This window comes from Colletes latitarsis, chromosome 11 (assembly GCF_051014445.1).
Source record: "Colletes latitarsis isolate SP2378_abdomen chromosome 11, iyColLati1, whole genome shotgun sequence".
Lineage (NCBI taxonomy): Eukaryota > Metazoa > Arthropoda > Insecta > Hymenoptera > Colletidae > Colletes > Colletes latitarsis.
The window spans coordinates 24,631,607-24,652,414 of record NC_135144.1 but is presented as its reverse complement, the minus strand read 5'-3'; the positions used below and the strand labels follow the sequence as shown (position 1 = coordinate 24,652,414).

Below are 20,808 nucleotides of genomic sequence, written 5' to 3'. Positions count from 1 at the left end.
AAAACTGAATTTAGTACTAAATGATTACCATAATTTTTGTGTAAATGTTAGTATAACGCATATTAATGTGATAAGTTGTTAACAATTATTTCTTTAAACTACATACAATACTTCTATAAAAATAATTGCAATGAAATATTAAATTATTATTCTGAAGAAATGGTATACTTAAGTATAACATTAGTTAGTTTCTCTGAGTATCTGACGGCATCTTTAAGCTTAGATATTAATTCTTGCAGCTGTTGTATCGTACACGAGAATGTTACATGACTTATCGTTTCATGTTTTTTAGTGATAAGTCGCACATGATAAAAAGGAACACCCAGTAAATTGCATGTGTCCAACTAAAAAATCATTTTCATATAAATAAAGTATCAGTGGATAAAACATTCGGTGTTCTATTCACCGATCAATTACCTTTATACGATAATCTAGATGCCAATCTACATCAATGACATGTGGTGGATTATTACCAGTGAATTCCAACTGAGATTGTATTGTTTTCTTATTACTAACATATGCTTCGCATAATTTCTTTTTCCTGTGTTCATCGATACATGTTTGACATAAGAAATTACTTAATCTTTCCTCATCGAAATCGTGTCGGGCTGCTTCTACGAACAAGCATAATATGTCAGCAAATATCTTCTTTGCTAGCACGGGTTTTGAATCTGCTGTTTTGGCAATACCTGTAATTTTATCGGTATAAATAATTTTGCAACATTCAAAGTTATTTACGTTAAATGAGTATAGATGCAGAAAAATACTCACATTTTATTTCTGTAGAATTTTCACATATGTAAGAAACAGTTTTTTCTAAGATTTGTAGAAAATCATCTTCAGCAATATGACTTTTGCTTAGAGTATTGGAAAGGCTTTCGATGATATTTTTTGACAATTCCATTATTATATTCTACTATACTTATGTTTACAAATAAAACGCTGAAACTCTACTACGAAGAAATTAGATTTCAATGATATATATATTTTTGAACCATTTTTGTTTCTATAATGTGTATTTAACAAAACCTTTTTATCGGTTGAAAGATAATATCAAAACGCTATATAAAGCTGCACATAATATACATGAAAATTATGTAAATTCTGTAGAACCAAATACAAGAAAATAGAGGTTATTTTCAAAAATCTGCAACGTTCGATTTTTTAAATTTTTATCATAACTTTAAAAAAAAACGTTCACTGCAAAAGTGTATCTAGTACTTATTAAGTTGTAAATAGAGACTCAATTAAAGTTGCAAATTTGATATGAGAAAATTTCAGTATCATGGTTGCCAATTCACAGCTCACCATTGTTCACTGCGAGTAATATAAATTTTACAGATGTTATTAATATAAAAACTTACTATAAAATCTTTATTATATTTACAGTTTTTATAAATACTTGTTACACGATAAGAGTTTAAAATGAACGGAAAAAGGAAATAAATAAACGAGTATCTATAATAAGAGAAATGTAATTCAATTTGTTAATTTAAACAGGAATTAATTTAGGACATTATATCGTAGCGTTGTTTAATTTTGAGACGAATTTTTAAGATAGTGTTTTTTTGTATATTTTGACATGATTTTATTTTTTAAATAAAACAGATCCATGATTTGGTCTACCTTTTGTAAAGTGCAAATTTTCTTTTACTTTTTCTATGATAAAAGTAAGCGTGTTCGCTAAAATATTTACATTTCTTTCATTGGATATTCTTAAAATATTATTGGAAAGTATATAAGATTGTATATTCTTTGTTAGAATGATTCATTGTCATAATTTTCTCTTTTCATTGCATCACAAAGTTATCACAAAATTATCAAAATACTTATTGATTAAAGACGAATTAACGATCCTGAGGTATCTGTCCTTATCAGATCTATTCTAAATATGATTCTTAATAAAATTTTAAAGTACACAAACTTTTTACGCTTCTAACGTATGTAACTAAGATTAATTTCCAATTATATATCGAAACAAGTTATTCGTATTCTAAATTATAGTTTTAAATACAAATGTTGTCAGTCAAGTCATAGGTTACACATGTATAGAAATGGGAAATACAAAAGCATAGAGTAACATGTTATTTTGTGACAAAAGTGGTTGATAAATCTGAAGTTGTCGATTATAGACTATAGACATTTGGAGTCGCCACCGGCCACACTGTTCCAGGTTGTAAGTTTAACAGACTATAATTGTATATAACTAACGACATAAAGCAAAACAAGTAATTTACCAGGTGGATTTCACCTTGGTTTTTGAATATAAAAATTGTAAACAAACAAGTCGAAAATAATAAATAAAAAGTAGACGGGAAGACTAAAATATATTGAACATTTCTAGATTTATTTTCATTTGCAAAGTGTATTTTTAAAAATGTTCGATATCTAATTGTGAAAATAAGAATTTGATGTTTTGTTTTTTGTAGAACGTAACCTATATATGTTACTGGTGCAACGTCTATTGAAAACTATGGGCAGTATTAAAATCATACAACTTTATTACAAATTTACAGTATTTGAAAGATTGTTTAATTAGAAATTATTTGTGTTGAGGACATTTCTATGCATTGAGTGTCTAAAAAAACGTTAGAAAACATGGATCAAATGTTACCGAGCCCTGGGTTTAGTATACCCAGTATAGGAACCCCTTTACATCAACCAGAAGAGGATCAACAAATTTTACCTAATGCACTGCAACAGCAGCAACAACAACAATACCAATTACAACAATTACATGCTATAAGTCCAAATATGCAAAGTGGTGGAATGCTTATGATTGGAACACCACAAAAGACTATGCATGCTTATGCAACAACACCAACTTTTGCGACACCGCAAAGTCTCATGCAGCCACAAACTCCAGTATGACTAAATAATACAAATGACAAATTAATTCCAAATTGTATTTAATGTTATTTCAAGATAAAATTTCTTTGTTCCTAGCAAAATATGATGTCTCCGTTAGTTCAAAATAATAATAATATAGCACCTTCGTCAATAGGACCATCCACTCCTGGTCCCATGACGCCTATGACACCAGCTTCTGCTGATCCAGGAATTTTACCACAACTTCAGTAAGTGAAAAATTTATTTAGAAAAAAAAATATGACAAACAGGTATCTGCTATTAATGTTACAGGAATATTGTTTCTACAGTTAATTTAAACTGTAAATTAGATTTAAAAAAAATAGCCCTCCATGCAAGGAATGCAGAATACAATCCAAAACGGTTTGCTGCAGTAATTATGAGGATAAGGGAGCCAAGAACTACTGCTCTAATATTTAGTAGTGGAAAAATGGTTTGTACAGGAGCAAAGAGCGAAGAGGACTCTCGGTTGGCTGCAAGAAAATATGCTAGAATTATTCAGAAACTTGGTTTTCCTGTTAGTAAAACTTTTGTCACTGGCCTGAATCATTTGTAATTGGTAATCAATTTCATTTATTTCAAACGAAGGCAAAATTCCTCGACTTCAAAATACAAAACATGGTAGGCAGCTGCGACGTAAAATTTCCAATTAGATTAGAAGGTTTAGTGCTTACCCATGGACAATTCTCCTCATATGAACCAGAACTCTTTCCTGGATTAATATATCGAATGGTTAAGCCTAGAATTGTCTTACTTATATTTGTTTCTGGAAAAGTGGTATTAACAGGTCAGTATTTATTAATTTCTGTAATCTATGTAATAACTTCAATTCAGATATATACACTCGTTAACAAAATTCAAGGATCGAAAATTATTGACCAAAAAATTATCAATTTTCGAACTGCTGTAACTTTGTTAAAAATAATTGTAGAATTATGATTTTAATTTAAAAATAAAATCATGATTCTACGATAATTTTTAACAGAATAACAGCAGTTTGAAAATTAACAATTTTTTGGTCAATTATTGATCCTTTGATTTTGATGGCGAGTGTATATTTGCAATTTATTTAACGAATTAATCATTAGTCATTTTTATTTCGGTAGGAGCAAAAGTTCGACAGGAAATTTATGAAGCATTTGATAATATCTATCCAATTTTAAAGAGCTTTAAAAAACAGTGATTCCAATTTTCATTATACATCAACGTTATGTTTTAAATGTATGAAACCTAGGTAAGATATCTTGGTTTCTGTTCTGAATATGAACAGAATAAGTTTTGTTATCAGTTTCTATATAACAGTAAATGAGTTTTTAAAAAGATTAGAGTATAGAATGAAAAATACATATGAAAATGACATAAATTATATGAATGAAAATTTTCTTAACGGAATTATTTTTTAAAAGTGACTGTATATTTAAATATTTAGGATTACATTAAATTTAAAAAATACGGTTTGTAAAATTTTCTCATGCTTCTTATGGGATAACCTGGAAAAATATTTTTTAAACCAACTCTTCCTTATTTTTACCGCCGTATCAAATACGATTCATCTATTTAGAACAAAAATTATTTATTCGTATACATTCAAGCAATGATAATAAATAAACAATATGAATTTAGTTTTTACTTAGAAGAATAATGTACTTATATATGTATGATTGTCTAAATCCTTGAAAACTTCCAAATTTTGTAAAAATTAGACTTTTGATACATTTCACTTTGATACACTGTACATAAATTATCTATCATAAGCAGAACAAGGATTTATATAAATAGTACAATTCTATTGTAAAAAATATATTTAATTGCAATAAGAAATTGTTTGTTAATTATAAGGATTACTATTTTAGTCGTTTAATTATGTAACTTCAAAATACTTTTAACTAAACACTGCTGAAGCACAGGACAAATGTTTTTATTAGCTGATGCTAACATTTCTGTTGCACGTAGAACAAAATCTGTATCAATGCTCCCAATTAGGAAGACTTCTGAAATTTGACTATGCTGTGGAAGGCTAGCAAGTGTAATTATCCCATGGTTAAAATCACCTTGTTGCTCTGCTAGTGTGTTGCATATTACCTCTTCTATATCCGTTGGATCTATTAAGAACTGGTTTCTGTAAACACCCTATATTTTTGTTAAATTTATGGTTAGAGCAAGATATTTGTTATTATTTTTTTTAATAATGTACATACTACGGTGGAAGCTGTTACTAAACCAAACATTGGAACACCTGCATTAGCTAAGGCAATACTGGCAGCCATAATTGCAGCAGCCAGTGAAGATCCATCATTATCCAGGACCATTGCATATACATCTACTTGAAAATTAGGAAACTCATGCTGAAAGAATAGAATAAAAATTTTTTAAATTTGAACTTTACTTTAGAAATTTGTATATTTTTGTATAATACATACAAGTAATTAATGACAGTAATAATTGAATTTATAACATGCATTTAATACTATTATCAATTGTTTATTGTAAACTGGTATCATTGATAATTTGCAAAATAATTGCACGTTAAAATTATTTATAAGATATTGTTTACCATTTGAATTTGAAAAACATATATTTACCAAACAAACTGCTGGTTCTAATGCTCTTTGTAACATTAGACTGTATTGTTTTTCCTCTGCATTCTGTTGGTGAATTTTTCGCTTCTGACAAGAAAAAGGAGCAAATTTAAACTCACAATATATTTCCCCCTGCATACAATAGCCATTCTTGTTTGGTACTTCTCTCGGATCGAATACTGAACAAACTACTTTTGTATTCCCCATTTCTATGTATGCAGAACCTTTAGCTTGACTGACTATGCCTGTTCTTAAAACTGCAATTCAAAATACACATAACTGCTTTTGATGAACAAATGAAAATTAATCTTACATACGCTAGAAGCGTAGAAACTTGTATAATTTTAAATCTTACATATTTTTCGTAGTTCACTGTCATTGCGTTTAACCCTTTTAATGGAATCATTTTTTATTTCAATGCCTCTGTCGTCGTCATTAGAATAGATCTGATAAGGAACGGATACTTCAGGACCGTTAATACGTTTTTGATCAATAGGCATTTTAATAAAAGGATGATACTGTGTAACTAAAACTTTATTAAACAATTCTTATTGTATGAAAACAATCAGTTTCATCACAAACTTTAAAGAGCAAATAATCATAAATTAAGCATATCGATAAAAATAGCTACGTCGACTACGATGTATCGATGCATCAATGTGTCGAGAATGTCGATATTTCCTATCGATACATCGATGTCTGAAAATCGAAACTGTCGATGTTTTTTTCATAAATTTTCTCATTTAAATCCAAAGTTAATATAATCATCATTTATCGTTCTATAAATGATTATTTATATTCATTATGATATTCATTGACACATTTTATTATGATGTTATAGTATAGTACTTATCAGTTTGTAGGAATGTCGAGAAGTTTCAGAAAATCTGATCATGTTAAAAACGTCATAAATTATACTCAAGAGTTGCTCTCTTGTTCCCTGAAACAGAGTCTGCATTCTCGTTCCACGTGTATCTACCGCATCGTAACAGAAAAGTGCGTTTTCCATCATCACCATTTGAAAATTACACGAGAACGCGGAGATTCATGAGAGAGGGGAGAGACATCTAGAGGAGCAGAAGAAAGTCCAGACACCATTTCTGATTGGTCCAAAGAACCTAGAGGATGTGAGAAGATGGAGGAAGCGCCGCACGTGAAAGAGAAGGTCGAAGATTGCTGTTTTAGAAAGTCAGTAGAATATTTGTTACTATGAGCGAACATATCTTGTTCACATTCATTTTAATATACCCGCGCACCTTGCGCGAACTCCCTTTTGGTTCAGAATTTCCCTATTACATATAACGGGCAACAGCTGTGACCCTAGCCTAAAAAAACTTGTCCCTATCACAGAAATGCGTTAACGTGTTGTAACTTTCGATTGGTAGAATGCGGTTGGATGCGCAACCTGATTGGCGATGACACTAGCGCATCTGCTTAGTATAAAAGTTTTTTTGTTGAGGCTAGAGTAGATACGAGCTCTCTTAAACAAAATGTATAATGAAAGAATGTTACGCACGAGAAAGTTACAGGTTATCCGTTATTCGAGGATTTTTATGTAAAATTCCGAAGTAAAGATTACATACTATATAAATATAAAAAATTTATAGTATGAGAGAATTGTACATACTCATTCGTCACTTTGGTTAAGACATTGATGTTAGTCGTTAGTGAACAGTTCCCTTAGAGTCATGGCAGAAGTACGGCTTTATGATTCAACGATTTGTAGATTATGTGCAGAGGATAATGGAAATGGAGAATTGCTTTATATGGGAGATAATGATGATCCGGATTTGAGTTCTATGGTCAATCGGTACTTGCCGCTCAAGGTACAAGCCTTCCAAACATCAGACTGCAACTTGACTTCCTGCTTTCTGTATAAATACTACACAAATCAAATGTCTCATGTTTCGTATTAATATTTTTTTAGACAGTTATTTACCTTATTTGTTTTACGAAATTTTGTATTGCCGAGAAATTTTTACGTGTTCTTACGAAAAATCTAATTATCAGCAAGCAATTTTATATTATGATCAATATTTTATTTGAATGCGTTTATAGTTTTATACATTAATATCGATACTTCTGTTAACACCTTTGTATTTGTCCGTATCTGCTTCTTACCTGTAATAAATTGCGTCTAAAGGTATGCAAAATTTCGGATTTTCAACTATCTTTTGTTATAAAAAAATTACTGAAAGAGCACAATATATACTCGTTACTCGCTTTCTCTTTCGAGGTTATGGTTCTATAAAACAATGTTTATTAATTATATTTAAAAATAAAGTTTCTAACATAATTGTTCATTGTTATCAAGATTCAAGATGATGGTAAGCTACCACGTACTATCTGCCCCGGTTGTAATATTCAACTGGAAGCAACAATCCAGTTCTTCGAATTACTGGTGGATGGTCAAAGGAAAATTCGTGAGATGTGGAAACACCAGTTAGAACAGACACGGAAGGCTGAACGAGAGAGGCTTCGTGCTGGAAAGGATAATACAGAAATTGTGACAGAAATGTCCGAATTAGATAACATTTCACAGTATAATGAGGAAGATCAATTTGAACAACAAATTATAATAAAAAGTATTATTTTCCAATTAATATTTCATTCAAATGGTTGTAAAATGATCGTTAACTGTTCTATTTTTTTTTTACAGTAATGCCAGATGGTTCTATGTATGCTGCGGAACATGAAATGAGTTTACAAATGGAAGGTTTAAATAAACCAAAACGAAAAAGAGGACGGCCACCAAAAACGCATGTAGAAAACATATCCATGGTTAGTAATCTGATAAAGCTGTAGGTCAGTGATTTTGCTCTAAGAGTGTTCATTTTTTTCAATTGTTTTTCCAGTAAAAGACTGTATTTTGACATTGACAAGAGATATAGAAGATTTTTGTCAAAAAATGACCAAAAACATATTACTTTTTCAAGCTCCCCAATCTATAGGGTTTTTCAATGTTAAAATATAGCCTCTTTTAAAAAGCCAGAAAAAAATAAGCACATTTAAGTCACAGTTACTAAACAGCAGTTTTATCTATTAAATATTAATATTTCAGGAATTAACAAAAGGAGATGTAATAGAAGGAGGAAGTCAGGAAGAAGAAGATAAACAAGAAGAAGAAGTAGACGACATAGATGGAGATGGAAGACGTCGCAGGAAGCGTAAAGTTCCTAAAAGGTACTTTCTAAAAGCAGAAAGAAACTAGCTGTAATTACCATCATTTTATAATAGAGTATGAAATGGCTTAGATATATGGAAGCAGTCCAGGGCAAGGAATTGGAAAGAATATATAAGGAAGAAGGAGTAATTGATGAAGAAGACGACGAGCAACCTGATAATTTTGAAGATTCTGAGGAACAGTTGAATGTATCTGTGCCCGATAGTCAAGAAGGCGAGTAATAAATTATTTTTTAAAATTAAAACTATTTATTCGATTGTTTATATTTTTCAGAAATAATTGGTCATTTAGAATCCGAGGAAGGAAAAGATCTAGGAGAGTTAGTGATAGTAAATCGAGGTAGAGGACGAGGCAGGCCAAAACTACGTCGTAGGAGAAATAAATTCACGTGTCAATTATGTGGTCGAGGTTTCCTACAACGTAGTAGATACATTGTACACAAGTAAGTAAATTTTTTTGGTCTTTTATTTAAGATAATTGGAATAAAAGTAATTAATATATTTATGGTAATCAGGAGTTTTCATAAAGGAATAAAATACGAGTGTTTAGAATGCAAAAAATTATTTACAAGTAAGGAAAATTTGGGGTTACATCAGAAAGCAACTCACCATACTGGAGACGATATAAATGAAAGTTTTGAACATGATGTCCAAGATCCAAGTCCGGAGTCGAAACAATCTTTATCCGAAGAGGATCGTAATATTACCGATGTTCTCAAATCTCCTTTATCAGAGAAACGATCTGTAAATAAATTTTCAAATATTTCTAGCAGTTCCCAGAAGACTCTTTTATGCGAACAATGTGATAAATTGTTTGAAACAAAAGAAGCTTACGATTTGCATCTGAAAACGGATCACGAGCGTGAAAAATTATTTATTTGTACAATTTGTAATAAAAGTTTTACCCAACAAATAGCTTTGAAGGCTCATATGCCCATACACGACGTAAGTAATATAAAATTGTTATGTAATTTGATTATTATTATTATTATTAAAATACTTAATATAAAAGGGGCAATAGTTAAAACATTGCTTATTGTTTCTTTTTTTTTTTTTTTTTGTAGAGAAATAAACTGGAAAAAGAATATCCTTGCGATATTTGTGGAAAAGTTCTAAATCATCCTAGTTCTGTAGTATACCACAAAGAGGCAGAACATAACGATGGTCGTCGATTTGTTTGCAATAAGTGCGGGAAAAGTTTCAAACACAAGCAATTGTTGCAACGCCATCAACTTGTACACTCGGACGACCGACCTTATATTTGTAAATCCTGTAATGCTAGTTTCAAAACAAAAGCGAATTTAATTAATCATCAGTCTACGCATACCGGCGAAAAAAAGTATTTTTGTGAAATTTGTGGACAACAATTTGCACATAAAACTAGTCTTACGCTGCATTACAGGTTATTATATAGGAACAGAAAAATTCAATTGGTAAAATTGTATCGGCAAGTAAATGATTAATTTCACATTTAGGTGGCATACGGGTCACAAGCCATATACGTGCGAGGTATGTCATAAAAGTTTTTCGCAAAACGGAAATCTGCAAGAACATATGCGAATACATACAGGAGAAAAACCTTACTGTTGCGATTACTGTGGTAGAAAATTCACGACTTCATCGCAATTTAAACTTCACGTAAAACGTCACACTGGCGAGCGTCCTTGGAAATGTGAATTCTGTGCGAAATGCTTTCTACACAAAGATACGTGGAAATGTCACGTGCGTAGACACAAAGGAGAGCGTCCTTTTCAGTGTGCTCATTGCAATCGCGGTTTTACAGAGCAGTGGGCTTTGAAAAAACATCTTCGTCTTCACACTGGTATTTTCGTTTTCTTACAGTGAATTTAAACTTTGCACTTTGGATGTGCAAACATGTAAACATTGTTCCACCTGCATTTCCTTCAAAGTGAATAATGAACTGTCACATCTCGGAAATCACTTAGGTATTTTTTAAAATAGTTAGGAAGGCCTTTCAGCCTTCATGTTCACTTTATTCACAATACTTTACTGGACTCTCTTTGCAAAATCTTTATCGATCAATTATTTGAAGTTTGACTTCTGTTACCTTCAAAGTAATTTCCTCCTGTATCGATATATCGATCTCATTTCGATGTATCGATATATCGATCTCATTTCTCCAAATGTGTAAAGTATCTTTTGTGATTCGCGTTGTATTTATTTTAGAATATTAAAACGCCGTCCCTTGAGTTTTAATTTCAGGATCTTCTACAACCAATTCCAATAATTTGCCTCAGCTTCCAAATTTACACGTCGTCGAATCCATAGTTTTATTTACTACCGATTATGTCGACCTTTTTCTTAATTTCTTAATATCTGACGACATTTTTCGGCACGGATAAAATTTATTATTCGAATGTTATAAGTCGCTACTTCACTCGTCGATATTTTCACTATGGATAAATCATCCGGGATGCACAACCAAAGTGCAAAGTTAAGGTGCATCAATGCATAAAAATGAATAAAATTATATTCAGTTTGTGCATCATTTGATGCCGTTTATTTTTGCCTTATGATATTTTTTTTGTATCTCTAATTGTTTTAGACACTTTATAATACTCATATAACAGTATTGTAGTTTGTTATAAGACGAATTCAATGACCTGATATTGACAAAAATGACAATTGTCTTGAATGGGTTATTGGGAAAATTAGAATACATTTTTCGAAAAATTAAGATTAAACTTCAATTTTCTTTGATGACAACTTAAAACTAAACACAAGAACTAAGCTATCACACGTTGATATTTTTTTTTTTTTGTTGTGAATTGCCGATAATTCGTAAATACCTAAACTATAAATGACAAATTTATTTTTAGTAATAAAATAATTAATATTGTTGTTTAAAATAGTTTTTTGTCGTATTATTTTTTATTGTCAAAAGTAGGCAAGTTATTTAGATGGTCTGTTTTAGGCAAAGATTATATTTTTTTTAAGTTTTATTGTATTCTCTAAGCATAGATCATGCTTTTTTGTTTACTAGGAGAAAAACCATACTCTTGCGACGTTTGTGGAAAAGCATTCGCAGATTGTTCAAATTTAACAAAACATAAAAAAGTAAGAATTTTAGATTTATTTATATACACACTACAATAAAATTAACGGAGCGTTTTAAATTATCTGAAAAATAGCGAAGTTCTGCGTAAAAAGCTGTTAAATTAAACAAAAATTGTAGTCCCATTCTAAAAAGACAGATTTGAAATGGAAATTCTAAAGTTAAATACTTCATTGATAAAAATTTAAAAAAAAAAATTGTGGAATTTTAAACGATTTTATACAAATGCTTTATAAGGTACACAGGGAGACCAAAATTTCTGCAATAGACGAGGTAGAAGGATCTCCAATTGGAGAAGTTTGGCAAATTTTACCAAGTTCTGAGACACCTGACGAACATTTATTGACTGACCAAATGGCCCAAGTTATTACGACAGACGAAACATCTGGAGATGGTATTCAACAAATTATTTATGTTTCTTACCAAGATCCAGATGATCCCAATCAGTCTCGGACTTTACATTTTGGTAAAAATAAATATTTTCTCTATCTTTTCTAATTCTTATATATATTAATAATAATTCTATAATTATAGTTAATATATTTATGAAAGTATTGTTTTGTATCTCTAGTTAAAATAGTATTAATAGCGATGTATTGGAAAGTATCGTTCACGTATTTGTCTCTATTTATTTTTAATGTAGTTGATGCCGGAATGATGAGGAAAAAGGATGAAAAATCTAATACGAATCAATCGTTATCACATTTAAATGTTGAGAATGATGGAATACTTTCCAATGCTTCTCATACCAACGAAAATAATAATTCAAACGAACGAATAAATGTCGAACTTTCGGAAACCGATCTTCAGCTACAGGTAAAGGTGAACTACATATTAAATGTTTCAAGAAGAAATAAAAGAAAGAATAAATAATCTTCATTTGTAGATAACAGATGAAGAAGGTAATCCAATTCCCCTTTCGATTCAAGATGCACGACAATTATTATCTCAAACACAATTTGTTAATCAACTTAACGACGATCAAGAAATTAGAGTTCATTCTGGAGTGATAGCAGATGAACTAGCAGCACCATTAAGCGTGCATATTAATCATGAGTCCGATATGAAAAGTGTTGATATTATCAATACAGAAGATGGGAAAGTGAAAAATATTTCGCATGTTCAAACAGATGCAGAAGCAATCGTAAAAGCGTTAGAGGTAATATTTTTAAATAAATAATAATTTAATGATTATGTTTCTTTAAATGTATAACGATATCAACAGTTTATGAATCGATTTCGCACTAGCATGAGAATTAGTATACAGGGTGCTCATTTGAAAACTTTAAATAGAAGCATCTCAAAAACAACACAACTTTTATGCAGAAATATTAAATACAAAAGTTAATTTCAAGGAATAAAACGCAGTATAGCGCAGAGAGGGATGGTTCCCCAATTAGTTAGCAATGTGTTCAGATCGTATTGTGCTTATTTTACTGAAATGTTATTATAAGAAAATTATATACAATTGAATGTGTGCAATAGGATGAAAATACAGATGCAAACGCGGTTGCAACAATCAATCAGATGGAAGAATCAGAACAACCAGGAATCGCCGAAAGCGAACAAGCAATTGAGTTCACAACGCAAGATGGCCAAAAAGTTCGTTTAGTTACTTCTTATCATGTTGATCCAATGCAACTTGCCTCTGAGTACCTGACTATTGTATAAAATTTCGAAAATCGTGCATCAAAATATATAAATCAGTTCTTCAACATTGTAAATTTGTCATTTTAAATGTTGTTTTTTGTAATAAATTAAGTTTTTCTTTATTTTGTTGTCAACTGAGAAATTTAAATGTAAAAGAAAATGCTTCAATTAAAAATATTATAAAATATAGCGATTAATAAATGAATTAAATCGTTTAATATTAATATATGTATATATATCTGCGATTCTTTACTAAACTCTGCTTGTTATCAATAAATTTGTGTAAACGGTAGTTTGAATGAATGTATTATAGCTTAAGGGGTTTCGCCACCCTGAGATTAAAAAAAAATCGTTTTTTTTTTTTAATTTTCCTTTAATTTGGAGTTCAGTTAATAATTTAAGACATGCCGGATGCAACAGCTCCCAATAATAGCAAAGTTACAGTGCTTGGAACGTCATGTGGCAGCTGTCGTTTCGGAGCAGGTAGCGACCATCCGTTTCGCGGAGGAATTACCTGGGTCTTTTCTATTGTTCATATTTCCAGGCTACGGCAGGGGACCCTTGGGACATAGTAGGGTCATTTCAAAGTGCATTGGTGTAAGGCAAACGTTCGTAAAGATTCGCTCAGTCTTTCGAGCGTATCGTCAAAGTGAACATCGTGCTTAAAAGTTTGGAAAAAGTCTCAGTTTTATTTCCACAATGCCAAAACGTGTATATCGCGATCAGAAGGGTTCGAGGAAACACACTGGACGTGCTTCTATAATCTCGAAAAGGAAACATCATCTTGTAAATCGCTATTTGATGGAAAATGAGGAAGCCAGCACGAGTACGTCAGCGAAAAAATTGAAAGCGACTGAAGATGTCGACATAATAGTTGACGCAACGTTTGGCTACCGCATACTAAATTTTCTAGCAGTTTTCTCGGCTATTAGTGGAGCAGTGAAATGTAGCGTGTGTAATGGCAAAGTGAAATTCACTGAATCTGCTATTCGTGGACTTGGTTTTAAAATCAATATGACATGTGAATCGTGCCGACCTGTCTATATAAATTCAAGTCCTCTCATCGATGGGAAAGCATACGATGTGAATAGAAGAATTGCTTTTGCTTTTAGACTACTTGGACTTGGTTTGGCGGGAATAGACAAATTCTGCGGAATAATGGACATGCCGAAACCTGTGTTTCATTCATTTTATGATAAAATAGTTGATAATATTCATACCCATTGATATTTTATCAATAAACAATAAAATCATGGGTTTTTTCTTTTCAGATAATCCTGGGCATCACAATCCTTTACACCGACTGCACGCGTCCTGACGGAGGAGTTTTGCAGGATAACGGATAACTCGGCCATTTTTTAATATTTTTCTGTCAAATTTACACAATATGTTCTTTAATGTATGCCCTAACTATAAATAATAATCAAATAATTGTCACATTCATAGTTTCGTAGAAAAAAATTCGTAAACTTTGATGTCATTTCGGCCGCCTCAGGGTGGCGTAACCCCTTAAATGTTGAAAGACCATCAAAAAGTGGTCATACTAGTTATTTTAAGAAAAAGTCACTAGTTTGGGCACCAATAAGATGCTTATATGAAAAAGAATGATTTAACGTTGTTACGCATTTGCATGACGTAGGGTTTATGTACATACAGCGGCGTGACGGGAAATTGCTGGAACTGGTTTTATCACTATCGAGGCTGCGATTTGAGCGAGGGAGATTCAAACGAACTCGCGTATTGTAATGCGTATTATTATTGTAGGAAATTCAACGCGAGGAAATCTAGGCGCAAACCGAGCATTTGTAGACCGTTGCCGATACTTTGTGTATACAATGTAGTTTTGACCGTTAGAGGTAGGCTGTATGCTTGTGGCGCGCATATGTGTGTGTGTAAGAATCGCTCGGTTGGCCATGTCGCCGGTTCTCGCTCGAAGGATCGGGAATATTCCATGGCACGCGCCGAGAACTTGGCAACCGGGGAAAGGAAAAAAAAAAACGCCGATCGGGACGACTGGATATATAAGACCGAGCCCGCGTGGCCGGGCTCTCTCTCAGTCTATACGAGCTATCGTCCTGCGCTAGAGAACGTTTTCAATCGCTATTTAGAGATATCTAAAGAACAGTACTGAATAAAGTTGTTAAAGTATTTTTAATGTATTGAGTCGTTTGATTTCCGCGCGTCTCGCCGAGCAGAGCGGTTCAGCGCTCCACGGGCACCGTCCCACGACCTTATTTCCCTAACCCACCGACCACGTGTTCTGCAACAACGTAAAATTATATAGTGACATTTTGTTTTTAACGTGTGCACACAGTTGTTTTCTCAACCAATCAAATAAATGTTTCAAAAATTTCAAACTCAAATTCGTTAACGTATACATTAACCGCATCTGCAGTCTTAGAAGACTAAGGTAAACACAATTTTTGCTCAAGAATAAGTTTGTTTCCAGAACAGTAACGAGATTATTAAACGCACAAACGATTGGTAGTATGAAATTATGAAGATGGTATAAATTTTAATTATTACAAATATATTTCCAAGGTGCACATAAATTCTGTCACGTACGAAGTATGTAATATTTCGTATTTTATTTATATTTATGTTTCCTTACAGATTATATTTACATATTATCCACTTGGCGACAGTGTGTTGTGATTTCCTTCTAATTTTATTAACTAATTGATCACTTTTTAAGGATGGCCGATTACTACAATAAATATTCTGACAAATATAAAAAATGAACTAAAATGAACCAAATGAACCATACAAATTTATTAATTAATTGATCACTTTTTAATGATGGATGACTATTGTGCCCCGCAATGGACAGACTTTACATGCAGTCCGCAATTGCCATCCGATAATTATTTTGACACACATATTGAATATGAAGCACATAAACCTTTGATACAATTAAAGTCCAATTTGAAATCCAATTTATCTGTATTTTATAAGAATGATAGTATAGATAAATCACCAAATAGAGAAACACATTTCGATGATAGCTTGGAACCTATACAAAATGCTAAAGATAACATAACATATTTTATACCACACGATAATAAAAAGCATTCTGTAAAGACAAAGACTGAGAATAGTCTAAGAAAAGTTATAAAAAACTTGGCGAAAACAAATTTCAATGATAACTTAGAATCTGTACAAAATGCTAAAGACAGCATAACGTATTTTATACCACACGATAATAAAAAGCATTCTGTGAAGACAAAGACTGAGAATAGTCTAAGCAAAGTTATGAAAAACTTGACACTGGATGAAAAATCTCATAAAATTGATTGTGCATGGAATGTGCAAAGACAATCTAAAATGTTTAAAGGCAAACGATCGCAGCCGAAAGTACTCACGTGTCAATATCGCAGGAACAGTGTAGTAAAAAATCGCAGACGATCGAGTAAATTTATAAGTATGGCAGAGGCAGTCTCTAAGTTTCAGACTAATACGCCGCAACGATTTCGCTCAATCAGTAATAAAAATTTAAAGCCAGCCTTGATGCCAAGAAACTCAATGAAACTGACTCATCCAATTTCTCCAGCACTGAGAAGCAAGCAGAGAATAAGACGTACTAATATTTTAAGTAGAGAAGAACGTGAAATCTTACAACTTGAAGAAATGAAGAAACATCAAATAAAAGCAAACCCTGTTCCACTTAACATTTTGAAGGCTCCATCCACTCTAAAGAAAGTAGCAAAGAAACCAATTACCGTTGCAGAAGAATTTCGTTTAACTCAGCAGACGAAAACGTGTCACGCATCAGATTCAGAAATAAATACAACACAACATTCTATAAACAATAACGTAAAATGTGCGGAGACTTCCGTATCGTTTAATAAAAAATCAGAAAAACTAAAGAATTTACAGATTCAAGATACCAATAAAATAAAAGTCGAATTTCGTGCAAGACCTGTACCAAAATTTTTAAAATCGGCAAAATCGATTGAAGAACAAATTGTAAAAAAACGAACAGTAGTTGCGCATCCGTTTAGTTTTGCTGAAAGGGACAAATGTCTTGCTCAAAAGAAAGAAGAATTCGTTAAACAAATGCAAGAAAACGATAAAAAGATACAAATATTTCGTGCCAATCCTGTACCAAATTTTAAAGAAGTCAAAATACCAAATCTAAAGAATTCCGCTAAATCAGTTACAACCAAACAAATAAAAAATTGCAACAATCAAGAGAATAAACAGCCGAATATTTGCGTTTCTACAATTGATGCAAACAAGAAACCGACAAAGCAGAATATTGTAAAGAATATTAAAACGAAGGAACGCGCTTCTTAAATTCCACATATATCGGTATCAAACTTAAAATATTTACTTTATAATTATTCTGAGTATATGTAGTGAATATATTAATATTTTCATGTATAGAATATTATTTTTTAGATATAACAAATATTTAAATATTTTAAATAATTAAACATTTCATTAGTACATTAAATATTTTAAATATTTAATGTACTGTCATACATACATGAATAGTGCAATCAAGCTCTGAATTTTAATTAAATGTATCTCTCTCATTCTTTGTGATTCTTGTTATCCAAACTAAAAACATTCCTTTTATTTAACTATATCGATTCTACTATTAAAAAATATTGCACATAATTTTAATATGTATAATGTCTAATAATAGAAAACACGACCGATTTATAATAACTATTTCACCGGTATTTTATAAATATTTTTTTAATCTAAATGACCATACCTTTTGAAACCCTTTGTATAGATCTGTAATTATATGAATTGAGAATCTCTATATTGATATTTAAAAAATTTTGAACTATTCTTTACAAAAATATATTTTAAATAGATTAGGTGAAAAATCAATAAAAAACTTAAATTTTACTTTCATGTTTAATTTATTTGGTTTATGAATATACCTAACTAATATTTACAAATTCATTTGCAATAACAACAAACTTTACTTAATGTCTCTCAAATCTGTCCAGTTTATTTTTGAATATGTAAGAATTTCTTTTGATGGAATTTTGTCCAATAAATGAATCTAAAATCAAAAGAATATAATTATTATATAACAATTGATAAAAAAGCAAATAATTCTTTCACCTGTTTTCTTGTGTAAATTAAGAGTTTCTCAATATGTTCTGGATTGTTACACTCTAAACCGAAGAATCTCGTCCAAAGCGCGCCAGCTAGTACTTTGTCATCTGACAAAATTCCTTCATCGTAACCAATCATAGCAGCATTAAATTGAGCAGATATAGTACACATTTGTTGTCTCTTAATTTTTGGATGAATTACCTGATAAGGAAAATGACATTTGTTTCATATAATTAAAATTGAAGAACAATATAATCAAACAGAAATTAAATTTATTAAAATTGGACCAAAATAAGATATAAAATTTAAAAAAGAACTGAAATAATCTAAATTATTTATTGATCACTTACACCAAGCTTATTTACTCTGACATCAATATCTCTCCACATAGATTCAACTATGTGATATCTAACAATTTTACCTTCTTCTCCTTCAGACATAAAACGTACCAATAACATCCAAATGTGTAATTCTGTGACCAAATACCAAGAGAAAAATGTGTCTGGCATATTAAAATCTAATAAATAAAATAACATTACATTTAAAATAATGATTACAAGGTTAATTAAATTAATACTAGAGATATACCTTTGTAAAATGGAGTGTAATTAAGTGTATCAACTAAATCTTCGTAAATGAAACAGCCCAAGGCAATTAATTGCTAAAATACAAGCAAATTAAATTAATTGACACGTACAGAATATTTTATAACTATTGATACATCTATGAAGTTGATAATACCATATGGACAAATGAGTTGAAAATATAAGATAATGACCTTAAACATTTCAAGCATTATTTGTTGTCAACTATGTCACTGACTGTATTTCAATAAATCTTAATCTAAATTACCTGTGTTGGTGTTGATGTACAATAAATTATACAAAATTATACAAAACTATAATAATTAATAATTTATACTTACATATTTTTGTCTGTGAATACCAAGTTTATACAATATTCTTTTAATTAGTCCAGTTTGATTTGTTCTTTTAGTCATGTTACTTTGCATAACTTTCACACGAGCATCTTCAGAAAACTGATAAGACTGAGGTCTTACTGAAAAATCTATACCATTGGTAATAATATATTGACGTTCTATCATAGACTTCATTGCCAAAGACAATGACTTTTGTAGTGAACATTTTCACAAGTGTTGTCCATTATAAAAATAAACAAATTAAATTAGTCAAATATTGTTGAACATAGAAGTGAAAATTTGAGTAGAGTTATAATTATTATTGCTTTCTTCAGAACAAACAAATAAATCTGATTTTGTAAAATATTAAAATGTCACAAAATCGACTAAAAGAAATGAGTTACACGCATATGTAGACTGCATACAACTGTGTAATCAAACTATTATAAATAATTGAATATATAAGTAGTGAATAATTATTTAATAACTTCATAACAACAAATAAAGGTTAATAGAAAGTAAATAATTGTCTACAAATAAAAGAACTAGATTAACAACGAAATAACATCGCTTATAACTTAAGAAACTCATATTTATGGTTATGCATGATTTAGGTTATATTGAGATATTTTTAACTTAAATGTAGACACACCTTTTTCAGAGATAACATCCTTGTACAATACATATTTCAGTTATTTATTTTGTAAGTTTTTGTCTAATCATTAAAAATCTTGAACTATTTTAGTTTCCAGATCAAAGTAAGAACGAGTAGGTACCTTCTAGTTCTCAAACGTAAACATTTCTTCTGGTGGTATTGTAATAATAGTCAAAAAACGCGGTACAATTTAAAATATTATATCTTGATCATAGAGTCGCAAAGTATCATATAGAGGCGACACTTCTGTCAAAACCAGAGATGCCAGAAGGGCACCGAAGGTGCTCTCTCACACATGCCAGATCACGCGTACGTAAGCTTGCGGAGTTTCGGAAAGTCGACAAAGGCAAACTGATGCATGCCCTCTTTCTCGATTCTCCGAAGTTGCCCGAAGTAATTTCGGACAGTCTCGTGGGAGTCGAGAGAGAAAGGCTCACACTTCCCTTCTCGCTCTTGAACAACTAATATCCGACCTCCCGTCAATAGGTCTCCACTGGTCTCTGCTGACCGCTGTTGACCACTCCTGTTACTTCTGACAACGTATAACGATTACGACTGGCTACTGTTAGCCTCTCCCAGCCTCTGCTGGCCTCTGCTGACTATCGCTTATATTTCTGATTACGTATAACGATTACTACTGACTTCTGCCTGCCTCCGCTGGACTCTGCTGACCGCTACTGACCACTCCTGATACTTTTGACAACGTATAACGATTACTACTTGTTACTGCTTGCCCCAGCTGGACTCTACTTGCCTCTGCATGCCTCTGCTGGCCTCCGTTGGCTTCTGCTGACCGCTG

At 31.4% G+C, this 20,808-nt stretch overlaps 6 protein-coding genes across 8 annotated transcripts; 3 read left to right on the top strand and 3 right to left on the bottom strand.

Annotated features, from left to right (window-relative positions):
- Nucleotides 1-3: 3 nt before the first annotated feature.
- On the bottom strand, nucleotides 4-1,455 carry LOC143347846 (COMM domain-containing protein 3). The gene is made up of 3 exons (XM_076777428.1): nucleotides 772-1,455; nucleotides 418-689; nucleotides 4-344 (listed from the first exon to the last, which is right to left on the bottom strand). The coding sequence occupies exons 1-3, from the start codon at nucleotides 902-904 to the stop codon at nucleotides 147-149; spliced, it is 603 nt and encodes a 200-aa protein (XP_076633543.1). The 5' UTR covers nucleotides 905-1,455; the 3' UTR covers nucleotides 4-146.
- A 748-nt stretch (nucleotides 1,456-2,203) lies between these two features.
- Nucleotides 2,204-5,214, top strand: Tbp (TATA binding protein). 2 transcript variants are annotated; one of them, XM_076777410.1, is made up of 6 exons: nucleotides 2,220-2,274; nucleotides 2,430-2,865; nucleotides 2,947-3,077; nucleotides 3,142-3,385; nucleotides 3,457-3,655; nucleotides 3,975-5,214. In XM_076777410.1, exons 2-6 carry the CDS (start codon nucleotides 2,599-2,601, stop codon nucleotides 4,049-4,051), a joined length of 918 nt encoding a protein of 305 aa, XP_076633525.1. In that variant the 5' UTR covers nucleotides 2,220-2,274; nucleotides 2,430-2,598; the 3' UTR covers nucleotides 4,052-5,214. The 2 variants fall into 2 exon arrangements, with proteins under 2 accessions (XP_076633524.1, XP_076633525.1); XM_076777409.1 differs by having other exon boundaries at nucleotides 2,204-2,865.
- LOC143347841 (exosome complex component MTR3) lies at nucleotides 4,655-6,601 on the bottom strand. Its single transcript, XM_076777419.1, has 4 exons — nucleotides 5,803-6,601; nucleotides 5,451-5,704; nucleotides 5,067-5,213; nucleotides 4,655-4,998 (listed from the first exon to the last, which is right to left on the bottom strand). Exons 1-4 carry the CDS (start codon nucleotides 5,945-5,947, stop codon nucleotides 4,726-4,728), a joined length of 819 nt encoding a protein of 272 aa, XP_076633534.1. The 5' UTR covers nucleotides 5,948-6,601; the 3' UTR covers nucleotides 4,655-4,725.
- A 62-nt stretch (nucleotides 6,602-6,663) lies between these two features.
- On the top strand, nucleotides 6,664-13,582 carry LOC143347819 (uncharacterized). The gene is made up of 14 exons (XM_076777379.1): nucleotides 6,664-7,273; nucleotides 7,762-8,032; nucleotides 8,107-8,228; nucleotides 8,509-8,630; nucleotides 8,702-8,844; nucleotides 8,905-9,073; nucleotides 9,146-9,575; nucleotides 9,695-10,032; nucleotides 10,106-10,452; nucleotides 11,635-11,708; nucleotides 11,944-12,172; nucleotides 12,350-12,522; nucleotides 12,593-12,865; nucleotides 13,192-13,582. Exons 1-14 carry the CDS (start codon nucleotides 7,136-7,138, stop codon nucleotides 13,375-13,377), a joined length of 3,015 nt encoding a protein of 1,004 aa, XP_076633494.1. The 5' UTR covers nucleotides 6,664-7,135; the 3' UTR covers nucleotides 13,378-13,582.
- A 2,164-nt stretch (nucleotides 13,583-15,746) lies between these two features.
- LOC143347831 (uncharacterized) lies at nucleotides 15,747-17,652 on the top strand. Its single transcript, XM_076777402.1, has 2 exons — nucleotides 15,747-15,862; nucleotides 15,970-17,652. The coding sequence occupies exon 2, from the start codon at nucleotides 16,153-16,155 to the stop codon at nucleotides 17,650-17,652; it is 1,500 nt and encodes a 499-aa protein (XP_076633517.1). The 5' UTR covers nucleotides 15,747-15,862; nucleotides 15,970-16,152.
- A 573-nt stretch (nucleotides 17,653-18,225) lies between these two features.
- On the bottom strand, nucleotides 18,226-20,808 carry Uqcc1 (Ubiquinol-cytochrome c reductase complex assembly factor 1). 2 transcript variants are annotated; one of them, XM_076777420.1, is made up of 6 exons: nucleotides 20,007-20,808; nucleotides 19,361-19,564; nucleotides 19,024-19,096; nucleotides 18,786-18,952; nucleotides 18,442-18,636; nucleotides 18,226-18,379 (listed from the first exon to the last, which is right to left on the bottom strand). In XM_076777420.1, the coding sequence occupies exons 1-6, from the start codon at nucleotides 20,037-20,039 to the stop codon at nucleotides 18,296-18,298; spliced, it is 756 nt and encodes a 251-aa protein (XP_076633535.1). In that variant the 5' UTR covers nucleotides 20,040-20,808; the 3' UTR covers nucleotides 18,226-18,295. The 2 variants fall into 2 exon arrangements, with proteins under 2 accessions (XP_076633535.1, XP_076633536.1); XM_076777421.1 differs by having other exon boundaries at nucleotides 19,361-19,503.